The sequence below is a fragment of the Sebastes umbrosus genome, chromosome 7 (assembly GCF_015220745.1).
Source record: "Sebastes umbrosus isolate fSebUmb1 chromosome 7, fSebUmb1.pri, whole genome shotgun sequence".
In the NCBI taxonomy this organism is placed as follows: domain Eukaryota; kingdom Metazoa; phylum Chordata; class Actinopteri; order Perciformes; family Sebastidae; genus Sebastes; species Sebastes umbrosus.
In genome coordinates this window covers 18,837,548-18,849,780 of record NC_051275.1, presented here as the reverse complement: position 1 = coordinate 18,849,780, position 12,233 = coordinate 18,837,548, and the positions used below count along the sequence as shown (strand labels likewise).

At 42.9% G+C, this 12,233-nt stretch overlaps 1 protein-coding gene across 5 annotated transcripts in view; it reads right to left on the bottom strand.

Moving 5' to 3' along the window:
• Positions 1 to 12,233, bottom strand: part of grik4 (glutamate receptor, ionotropic, kainate 4) — a 334,598-nt gene continuing 322,365 nt past the window's right edge. For 3 of the 5 annotated variants that reach the window (XM_037775506.1, XM_037775507.1, XM_037775508.1), the window contains exons 15-21: positions 9,372 to 9,481; positions 7,338 to 7,511; positions 6,702 to 6,867; positions 5,772 to 5,997; positions 4,750 to 4,878; positions 3,358 to 3,476; positions 1 to 1,851 (exon numbers count right to left, since the gene is read on the bottom strand). In XM_037775506.1, the coding sequence (XP_037631434.1) occupies positions 1,462 to 1,851; positions 3,358 to 3,476; positions 4,750 to 4,878; positions 5,772 to 5,997; positions 6,702 to 6,867; positions 7,338 to 7,511; positions 9,372 to 9,481 (1,314 nt within the window). In that variant the 3' untranslated portion in view covers positions 1 to 1,461. Of the gene's footprint in view, positions 1,852 to 2,382; positions 3,477 to 4,749; positions 4,879 to 5,771; positions 5,998 to 6,701; positions 6,868 to 7,337; positions 7,512 to 9,371; positions 9,482 to 12,233 lie in introns of those variants that run through there. The other 2 variants (XM_037775509.1, XM_037775510.1) reach the window with 2 other exon arrangements.

Here is a 12,233-nt window from a genome sequence, read left to right as displayed (position 1 = left end):
GGCTGATACGAACTGAAATACTCCTCGAAGCAGTGTGTAAAACATCACATTCAGTAAAAGTTTAACTGCTTTGACATTTTAAAAGAATTCAAAACAACTTCAGATATAAAACACTTTCATTTTCCAGGGACTTTATGTTTTCATTTGGTTCTGATATGGAAGGGATAATGAACAGTGAGCAGGTCATTGTTGTGAAATAAACCCTGACAGGGCAATGCGGGCGGAGGGGTCTTGCAGCGCCCTGAAGGGGTTTATTTCAAAACAACGACCCGGTAGCTGTACATTATCCTGCTTATTACACGGCTACTTACTTATGAAATCAATCATTTGACACAAAAATGGTACACCAGACTCCGATATCAGAACTGCGCCCATAGCAACGGTCTGCTATAAAGAAATAACAGACCGTAGAACGCCGTTATTGACCAATCAGAATCGAGTATTCAACATAGCTGTGGAATAAAAGATAATATCATTCACAGTCTGGCTTGTCCTTATGAAACCTGAATCATTCTTCCTCTAATCTCTTACAGACGGCACAGGAGACAACGCGTGTACATTTTTAAGTGAGAGATCATAAAACGGACAGGTGATGAGACAATAAACGTGTCATGGTGTCAAAGATGTAGGACAGATGGAGGAGAACGTAATGCCAAGGTATTCATAACCAGAAATCATTCTTTCAGCTACTCAGCCACCACTTTATCATTCAATGAGCACCTGCCAACACCTCTGGACATGCATCGCTGTCTTTCAGAGATACCAACAGTTAAAACATTTTTTAATAGAATATCACTACTATAAAAGAAGTCCGTGTGTCTGTTTGTTTGTTTTCTAGGTTCAGTTGAGTTTGTTGTCTTCTCAAGGCTGTGGTGCTTTCTTCAGCCACAAGATAACACTCATGGTTTTTGGCACTTTCAAAATAAAAGGATTTGAAGATGACCTTGCATTAGTCTGTTCATCTTTGCAGCTTCAGAGGCAATATACGTTCATACAGTAAATTGTCAGATAAAAAAAAGGAACTTGTTTAAAGTTTGTTTTTTTAAGAACAATAGAATAACAATATTCAGTACTGATAATCCAACAGAGGACAGAAATAATTTAAAAAGGGGGAAAAAAAGAAACAGCACAATGATAAATGACTGAAAATACTGCATAGTACAAATGCCCCGTAGCTGTTTTTGTCCGTCCTGTTTGACATAGTACAGAGAGCCAACAGGGACAGACCACACCGAGACAGACTCATCAGTTTCTCCTGTGGCCAAGGAAAAAAATTCACCCAAGGAGACTCCAAAACTGACTACTGGCTTTTGCCTCGAGGGCAAAACAAGGTTCACATCGCTGTGCTGCCCTGTAAGATCAAGCTCCGAATGGCTGAATGAAAATACCATGTGATCTTTGATCCCTGGAAAGTAGAGAGGTGGCTGCTGGGAAAGTCAGTCCTGTTGGAGTCGCGGGGCGTTATTCAGGTTCACTGCTATTTGTGGTCTTGTCCCACTCTATGCTCTCCTCACTGTGCGTGGGAGAAGGGAGGGCCCCGGTGGCCCCCGCGGGACGCATCCTCAGTCCCTGGAAGCGCCGGCACTCGGGGCAAATGCGGATGTGGCTGCACCCCCTCGCGACCAGGGCCGCCTCCTGCGCCAGTCTGTGGGAGAGGGGTTCAGGCAGTCCGGTGCCCCCGCACAGCTTGCCGTTGCTGAGGCTGACGGCGGCGGCTCGCGCCCGACGCTCCTCCAGGGGTAAGGGTCGCGGCCGCAGCATCGAAGCCGTCCGCCGGCGCCTCACCTGCAGGCTGTCGCGACACAGGACAATCCCGTGGAGCTCCCGCAGCATCTCCTCACACACTGACTGCTGCAAGCACACAAACGGAGAGAAAAAGATAGGGGAGAGGGGGATAAGAGAGGGAGAGAAAGGGAGAGAGGCCAGACAACTCACTGACTGACTGACTTGATCAAACTGATGAGACACATAACATATTTCATCTTTATAATCAGTGTATAGCGGGAACAACAGAGAGACAATCAGTAAAAACAATAACACAGACTGTATAGTACACATGGCATTTTAAACTTACTTTTCAGACACATACAGACATGTAACATACACATTTTATCTTCTGGACTGATGATGGAGTGCTCCACTGGGTATCTATAGTATGTAAACTCAAATAATGACAATGACAGACATTATACTGCAAACAGGAGAGGCTAATTATCAATCCACACATGCCGCACATGAGCACAATGACAACTATACGGATGTACACAGGTATAAACCCCCCACACACACACAAACAAACACACACACACACACACAGGGTTTACAAGTTAGAGTGAAATCAATCTTCGCTGCTCAAAAAGAAGAAATCACATGAGTTTTTTGACTTTCACATTCCGAATGTTTATTGAATTACAATCACAGTGTGGAGTCCATTTGAAAAGACAATTATCAAGTATATTTTAAAGGAATCACAGCAGAAGTAATTATAACACGGCATGCACATCTCTCTCTACCGTCACCGCCTCAAGAATAGCGCAGCAGAGCTCCTTCACTAACAGAAATTTAAACTTTGTCCCAATGAAAATGCCTTTCCAAACAGACCTCACCCCACATAAAATGTATATGATTATATACGTAGTTTTGATTTATAATTGATATTGTTTTTAAGGATTATAATAATCACACACTATCTGTGTGACTTTTCACAGTGAAAAGTACTTATAGTTGCATATTTTTCTAAATCTATGTTAAGTAGAAATCTTTCATTTAAAAACCGATCCTCTCCTCTACTGTCCACATCTGGTTGACGGCCACAACTAGTACATGACTGTCCATCATTCATCCTCAGATAGAATGTAAGACTTCTGGTCTATGATAATTGGATTTTGAGCAAAGATGTGCACACAATGCCAAGCATCTTTTAAGTAAAAAGATGATTGGATTAAGGCTAAAAGAAAACAATCACAATTTATGAGTAAATTCTCATTGGCAGCACCCTGTAATCATTTATTCACCTCCAATAAGGTTGAGCTACATTCAATATTCTATATTATGTACGATATTATATGAAATATATATTTATGAATCTTCTACTGCTATAAATAGAAAATAATCTATATATGCGTGTACTCTGAGTGAGGTATAAGTGAGGTATATCTTTGGTTTTGTGCTGATGTTACATAGGCTGGTCGGACGAAGGCTGGGTGTCGAGCGGAACCCAGAGGAAGACGGAGAGGCCTGCTACACTTCCTGTCAGAGCTGTGCACTGTGGGAAAGCCTGGCAGCTCCGCGAGGGGGAGGGTGCCAGGGAGGGGAGAGGGAGACAAAGCAGATGCAGGTTAGATAGCCCTCTCTCACCTCATTTCCTGGTGCCTGTCTTAACATCCAGACAAACTCCAGCACTGCCATGAAGATAGCCACCAGCAGGCCGCACACCAGCACCACGAAGATACCGCCGATGTTCTCCATGCCCAGACCTGGGAGCAACAGGATATGGCAGGAGAAGTGAGAGATGATGGGGAAAAGGAGGCAAGGAAATTGAAATGTTCCAAAACAGTGAGCTACCTCCGGGTCTGAGAAGTGAAGCCAATGGGGAAGTGCCTAAAACTTTCATTCTTTCTAATAGCCAGCAGGGGGCGACTCCTCTGGTTGCAAAAACAAGGCTGATTGTATAGAAGTCTATGAGAAAATGACCCTACTTCTCACTTGATTTATTACCTCAGTAAACATTGTAAACACAAAGTTTATGGTCTCAATCGCTAGTTTCAAGTCTTCTCCAATACAGCATGATGTTCATTGAGTAAATTATGGTCCCATTTACAGTCAAATAGACCATAAAGCAGGGTATGCTTTAGGGCGTGGCTACCTTGTGATTGACAGGTCGCTACCACGGCGTTGTCCGGTCTGGGAGTTGTCTGTGTTTTCATCTTAGAACTTTAACCCTTTCACAGTGTGTTTTCAGTTCATTAAAGTTAATTATAACCTTTTTGGTCGCCTAAAAAAACATCTTATTCAGCGTTCGGTTGTATTTAGCTCCACCCTCTTTTATCAGTTCTGGTTGCAAAAAAACGACATGGCGATGGCCAAAAACTAATATGGCGACGTTCAAAATGTCAAACTCAAGGCTTCAAAACGTCAGTCCACAAACCAATGGGTGACGTCACGGTGACTACGTCCACTTCTCATGGTGCCTTCAAATGAAACTCGTGAGCTCGTGTTTACAACATGGGAAGTTGTGTACACAATATGCTTGGCGTTCAAGTTGTTCGTGAGAACACCGCTGCTAAGCAATGGCAATATTAACTTTACTGTTGGCGTGTAGAAGCCACTGAAGCTAACAATTTAGAAAGCTAGCAAGCGGGTAACATTGTGCAGGAAATGCAAAAACATAATAACAGAGGATATAGATGAGACCGTTGGGAATATCAACATTTTCCTCAGACATATTCTAAAATTAAGTAGAAAAACAATATAAGACTAAAATTGCACCAAAAAATTAACTTCCATGTCCATTTCTGACAACGTCAACAAACACGTCACAAGTCGTGAACTCTGAGCTTTCAGAAACCTCTACTTGCAAGGTTGTGAACACCACAAGAGGGGGGCGTTCATATGGACTCTTCTCGTGAACACGGTAAACACGACCCTATTTGAAGGCACCATTATACACAGTCTATGTTCCAAACACACGCTGTTACAAACTGGAGTGGAGCTCAAGAACAAGCAGATGAGGATTAACCAGAGACGAACCTTTGGCACGGTGGTCCTCCTCCTTTGGACACTTGCCCCCATCCCACCACTTCCTCTTGAGGATCTCCAAACGATTGTCCTCCTGCATTTTGAGGATGGCCAGGTCAAACTCATCCCGGTACACTGACCCTGCAGGGAAGAGACGGGCGAAAGCTCAAACCTGCACACTGAGAAAAAGCACCTAAAACGGTACTCCAACTTAAAACGGAAACTTCAGACAAAAAAAATCGACATTCACTTTGTTAAATCAAAGTGCATTTTCATGACTTCTTCTTCTTCTGATTTGCCATGGTGAATGTGAAATGATGTCACTCCATTAGAAGACTTTGTTTCAACAAAAAATACGATTTCAAATGAAAGATTAAAGGGGCTTACTAGGATTTTGAAGTGTTCTACAGGTCACATCACAGTATGCGGTATGGAGCGTCAGCCACTAAAGAGTGGGTTTATCTACCTTCTACAGATCAAAGGAATTGAAACTAATCTTGTTTACTTTAAGGTGTGTTTTCCACCGTCTGGAGATTGACTCAAGGTGAGATCAAAGTGTAGGTAAACCCTGTGTTTATACTCTAGCGAGCCGCGCAGCAACAGTTCCACATTCAACAGGAACAATATTTCAAATTCCCTTTCTCTCGTCGTCACTTCTCCCATCACAGCATGGAAACAGTTGCTCTATTAAAACCTAGCAGTAAGTCTCTTTTAGTTTCTCACTTTTTGCACAATTGTTCCCCATGATAGCAGCTAATGGGCCTCCAATGTGACATTTATGGTGTATCCTCCAACTAATGCCTCTGCTCTTCATTACCCCTTCTTAGCTTCAGTGTATCCAACCAAAACATCAACTTTTGTCCTCCGCTGCCTTCATTTTACACTGAACTTCCTTTCCCCTCTACTTCTCCAAGTCTTCTGTCTTAGCCGCTGATATCCAGCAGGTCTCCTACCTGTGTGAGTTCACTGTTAAGTTCTCCCTTTCTCTTCCCTTAATTCTTCTCTCCCCCCCCCCCCTCTAATTTTCAACTCACCCAGCGGCATGCCGATGCCGTAGCCCTTGGTGTCGAGCAGTCCTCCAATCTGAGTCAGGTTGCAGTTCCTCTGGCGGTAGTACTCGTTCATGGTGCTCTCTAACAAGTAGGCGTAGTTGGAGTTTAGGACGCGAGCGATGCCCTCCTCCGTGCTCTTCACAAACACGCTGGGCTGCTTCGAGTGCATGAAGTTCCACATACGCTGGTAGGTCTGGTAGCGAGAGTTCTGCAGAGCGGCGGGACACAATCAGCACAAACAGACACATTCAGTCTATCAGCTGAAGACGCATAATTTCTCAGTTTTTGCAGAGGTGGAGATTGGTTTTATTCTGTCATTCTTTTTCATTTTCTTGACTGATGGATTTATTCAAATTCTCCAAAAGGTTTGCTACAGTTAAATGTGACAGTTTTTTGGAATAACTTCAAAGTTTCAAACAGATTCTTCCCGTAACTTCTCCACCTGTCCTCTACTTTTTCTTGGCCTGTCTTCCTCGAGTTATTCAAGGTCCAGTGGACGTGAAAGCACAAAGAAAGACAAGGCTAATGTATCTCTTTCCTTCCTTCTACATCATCCTTCACTCTCCTGCCTGTAACACACTCTTTCTCCGTTTCCCACACTCTCTCTCCTTCATTTTCTCTCTCTCTGAGGTCAAGTCCTGAGAGGATGAAAGAGGATACAGTGTCCCTCTCTCAGGGACCTGGACTGTGCCCCATCTCCCTGAGGATAAGGATATTGAATGGTCGTGGCAAGGAACAGACAGGAAACAGATAAAACCTTTGGTCGGAGGAGGAAGACAGGAAGGACAGGAGGGTGATGAGGAGGATAACATCACTGATGGCGCACTGATCACTGCAGGCTCTTGAGTGAGTCTGTGTGTATATGTGTGGCTGTGAATAACGTCATACGCAATGACGTGTGTGACCTCTGACCTGGAAGAACGTCATTGTGGATCCTCCGTGCATGGTGCCGTACTCTATCGCCGTCTGATCTGCCAGGTCGTCTACGGACTCTATCGGCACCTCCATCCTCTGGACCGTTAGGAAGGCAGCCAGGTTGGCAGTGTAGGATGAGATGATGATTAATGTGAAGGCCCACCTGTGGAGGAAAGGCACGGGACAAGAACATGAATTCACCTATAAAAGTATGTAAATGGGGACGGCTGGTGTATGAAGATAGATTGTCTGAGTGAAAGTGTGGGAGGATTAAAATAACTGCGCACCTGAGAGGAGAAGACCCTGCAGGATTTTCAGTGGATGACGGGGTGGGATGCATGAATGCGTGAGTGTGAATGGATAAAGGTGATAATGCTCGGTTTGGATGAAAGGAGGTGATGTTTTAGCTGCAACTGCAGACACACACAGACAATGTCTCACGTATGCACGTGCACAAACGCCATCACTCATCTCATCTTGAACCCTGATGTCCAGGAAATCTGGAATGAAGCTTCAAGATCACGTCAAAGATGAAATGCATTACATGATGGAGCGATATGCACAAAATTAAAACAGAACAGAGTTGAATGGGTGTATACCTGAGTGGGTTTGAAAGCTGAAAACATTACTAACCACACTCCGCTGACACAACGCGTGGACAGAGCTCTCGGAGCAATGGTGGATCCTTGCTGCATGAAGCCTCCGACAGGGAACCAGAAACTGTTGCCAAGTGAGTACTGGTTGATCAGCAGGTTACAGCGACCTTTTAGACAAGGGTGGGGGTTGTACCACTCATAAGGTGTCAATCTGGGGTAAAGGAGACAATGGGGTTAGACAACAGGGAGAGTCAGAGGAGGAACACAGCCAACAAGAGCGGGAATGAAAGTCGGATTAAGTATTCTAACGAGAGCAAAACTTGAGAGAGCGAAATGGAGAAAGAAAGGCAGAGACAGACACGAAGCGAAACAACTCTAACAGTCAACTGAGCACAAAGTCACCTTGGCTCTCTAGAGAGAACCAACCTGCTTTTCATTCCCCATGTGCTGCCTGCTTAAACAGTGGGAGTGAAGGCAATGTAATTGGTATGTTCAGATGGTGCTGCATGAAGATAAAGTTACGTGACAACTCTGTTGTTTGCCACAGTTTCTGTCTTAAAACTAGGGCATCATTTCCTTCTGATCCGCCACAATTAACAAAAAAACTTACAAAGAAAAAGGAAAGACTTAAGGCTTGTAAAGGAAAATACTTTTTTTTTTAAAAACGAATGAAAAGAAATTCCTCATTATGTTTCCCCAGATTGTGTTTACTTGCTGGGCTGTGGTGGAGGAATTTCATACTATAAAGACTGTAACTTTGGTAGATACCTACTTGATTTGTCTAATTCAGACTGCTGAATATTAGCTTCTCAAGTGGAATGTGTTTTTGCACATAAAGAGGACTTTGGATTTGAATTGCATTAGAAAGAGATTTCTTAGTGGCGATTAATCCAAGAATACTCTATCCATGATAATGAAAGTGAGCAGCAAGAGCATGCTCTCTGACCTGTTTAGTAGACAGGTACGGAGGAAGGCTTAAGTCATCGTATCTGACAGCGCCCACCCCCCTACACTCTGAATTTTAGATTAAGCCTTCTGGCTCCAGGTTCAGATTCCTCCCTGTTAAGAGCAACAGCGAAAAAACTCCTTCATCCCTACCGCCATTTCAATTCTGAATCCAGGCCAGGGGAGGAGGAAGTGGGGCTCAATGCTACTCACTTAGCAAAGTGTGTAGTGTCGCTGGTGATGATGTGGTTCGTGTTGTTGATGATGACGCTGATGATGATGACGAGGTCCACTATGATGTCTATGTAGACTATGACAATTGACAATTGTGTTATGATGGTAGAGATGTCTGGTCACTCTGCACTTTACTCTCCCTGTGTATTTGTGTTTATATGGTCATACTCTGCCGCTATTATTTTATTTTTTATTTATTCTATTTATTCTATCTGACTTGGATGAAATTGAATTAAAATGACAGTCACTGACAACTATATAAATTTACATACATTTCAGCATGTGAACATTGTTTCAGAGCTGAACAAACGTAAACCTATTCTTTAATGAACATTTAATGTCCTGTATGATTGTAGAGGAAATGTTGCTCTTAGCAAACCTCAGCAAAAAACAAAAGTGTATATTATCCATACTGTCATGATTAAATCACATTACTCAATTTAATTTCAGTATGCCACCCAATGAACTCTCTTCACACAGTCATCTATACATCTACCTATAATTTGATTCCAGAAGGTGTTACATAAGACATAAATTAGCATTTTTGATCAGGTTTCTTCTTAAGATACGGTGTAATTTAATAATGTTTCTGTTGTATAAGCAATAATAATTTGCAGCAGCAGCTGTGCCAGTTCCCTCCCTGACCAGCAGGTGCCAGTATGACGCTGGAGACCCACCACTGGGAGGAGAACATCTCTTTCAGCGTGACGTGGAAGATAGACTAGATAGATAGAGACTGAAGAAAGGCGAGAGAACAGACACCTGTTTCCTCCTCTGTATAACCCCCAAACAAACCTTTTAGTGGGTTTACTCTCTGTGCTCTACCCCCCTTTGTTTGTCTCATTTCTTTCCTCTCTCATCTGTAGAGTGTCTTCTACTGGGGAGCTCTTACCTGGCCACCAGAAAGAGGACGCAGCTGACAGCCAAATAGGCCAGAAGCATGAAGAGCCAGACACCCGGGGAGAAGGGATCCAGAAAGGAGAAGTAGCCTGGCCGACGTCCCTGAAACACACAAACACACACGCACACACACACACACACACACACACACATAGTACAGGGTTAAGATCATTAAAGCCTGCCTGCACAGACCGTGACCACTTTGATCCCATGTTAAATTCACACCAGCCAAGACAACACGGGCTTTTGCTGAACGAGAGGTTAAACACTTACTTGTAAAGGTGAAGATTAAATAATTAGCATGTGAAAAAAACATCTAAGTCTCTAACATCACCCCCACAAAGTGAGTGCCAAGATTAATTAAAAAGAAATGCTGAATTTCAGCGTTGATTCTTTTGCCCTCAGGCCCAGTTTGGTCTGTTTTTAAACAACATTTATTGCCGCCTGTGTAATTTGGAAAAAGATGAAAAGGTGACTGGGACAGTAAATAAAGGCATTTTGATGTGATAAGCCGAGATTTTCCTGTCCTAAACTGATAACAATATAATTATATGAATCTCATTTGCGTGTAAACATTCAGATCAACATTGTATGAAAGCACAAACTCAGTCTCCCATGAACTGTCAACAGAGTGGCACGGGGCTGTATATTGATACAACATCACAGATAAGAGGTTTTGTTTCCTGGATTCTGGCACTGAAAAAATAAAAATAACGGTCTATTTTCTAACTGTTTCCTGTTAATTGGTATATATAGTATGCTCTTACAGTATTAAGTCCAGTCATAAAGAACTATTAGAGGTCAGAGTAATGAACAGAGTCACCTTTTGTGCTTTCCACAAGGTCAAATGCAGTAGAGAGAGAAAGGTCAAATAATCAAGTCAACCACTACAGCTACATTAAAGCGAAATTCATTTCCGTGACCTATAGTTGACTTCCTGTATGACTGGGAGCGCACAGTGCCCCGGCTCGGAGTAAAAAAAAGGGAAAGAGATTAATAGCTTTGGCTTGGATGGAAAGGCTAGCTGTGCCGCAGAAGCAATGGGCTGTTATGTTTGGATTGGTAACCAGTGGAAGAGGAGATAAAGTGGCTAAAATAGGGCTGGCAGCAAGCAGACCAATGGGAATATAGGGGCTAAGTCCTAATGTTTCATTTTCAGCACCAACAGCTATTGTCCTCTAAATGAAACCAATTACCGGTGATTGTGTGCGCTTATTGCATGCTCATATTTATTATGTGCATGTTCAGCCTATAGCCTGGTGGCTGCACGAACACTAGCAAGGGAATAATAGCCATTTACACACGGATGCAAGTCCACCATCTGTTAATGACTATGAAATGGAGGTGGATGTCGGGGCCAGCAACACAGTTAAATAGTGGAGGTGATCAAACAACCAACTGTCCAAGTGTTGTTATGAGAGTAGAAGTTAATTATCTTCCGTTTCTGTCTACAGGCAGCACCACGGAGCCCACCTGAACAAGCCCAAATCGCTTTTATGCAAAAAAATACTCAATTAGACACTCCTAAGGGACATCACGCATGCCAAAACGCTGCAGTAATACATTTCTGAGGCCCTCCAAAATTAAATTTGCAGCAAGAGGGTGAAATTATTGTGCTGGGCATTTGTTATGATAAACGAATCCCCATTTAGACTTGAGCAGAGATGAAAATTCATTAATGCGCCTGCAATCACTTGCATATTAGCCTGTAAAATAGGAGTGGTGCAGGAGAGGAGAGTGAGATTCATTGTCAGTTTTTGCATGATTCAAATCAGCCTGCCAGTCTTAATGTCTGTCTGTCTGTAGAGTTGATAGCTGCCTCAAAATAGAACAGCGGAGTGATGAAACACCCGATGGCCATCTCAGACGTGGAGTATTGTTGTAAAATGAGCTTCACTGCCGAGCTGCCTCTTGTTTGCACTGGCGTTATTGGGGTAAAAAGCAGTATGTGCTGACATGAGTCCTCCTGTTTGCTGGTCCAGTGTGGCGCATGCTGAACCAGCGTTTTGTTAAATGCTTGCCCCGCGTGCCCACATCTTAAGCTCCCACCAAGGTGCTATTATTAAAATGAAGAGAGCTGCAGAGACGCGGGACGGCCATGCTAACAGATGGTGGAGAAGTGAAGGAGAAGAAGAGATAGAGACAGAGAGAAAGGTAGGAAGAGACAGGAAACACAACAGTAATATGCGTGTTTTAGCATTTAGAGAATAAGTTATGTTTTCAGGAGTTGGAGGGGAAATTATCCATGGTGATGCTGCAAGAGACACACTAATGAGCACACAGACATTCAGATAGGCTAAATGGGAAATGCATAAAATGTATTAAAATCTGTGTGCTTGTTTCCAAAATGTGTCAGGATATTTTCCTTTTTTTTTTTACAAACATTTTTAGGTCTTATAAACTGAGTCCCAGGCTTAATTAATCTCCCTTTAATAATCATCTTCTGACAACAAAGCACACTATCATGATGTCTGCCATAATGTCATGTTTTTACAGCTGCACTAATCAATACTTTTATAGTACAATGGATTAAATGACTATGTATAAAATGTAAAAATTGTCTCTTGTAGTGATGAACCAACAGAAAATAAACACTTAATCAACAGCTGTTGTTGTTGATGAACAATCGTTTTGATTTCGCTGCAGCAACTTTACTGTTTCGGTGTTCTTATCAGCCACATTTCCACTGATAAAGCTACTGTACACTAACCTGCCCAGCACCAAAGAGCAGACAGACAAAGTTTGTAACTAGCTGGTGAACATACTGGAGCATTTAGCAGCTAAATAGCCAAATATTTCCCTCAGGGGTTGGTGGAGACCAAAGCAGAGCTAAAAGAAGTAAATATTGGATTTA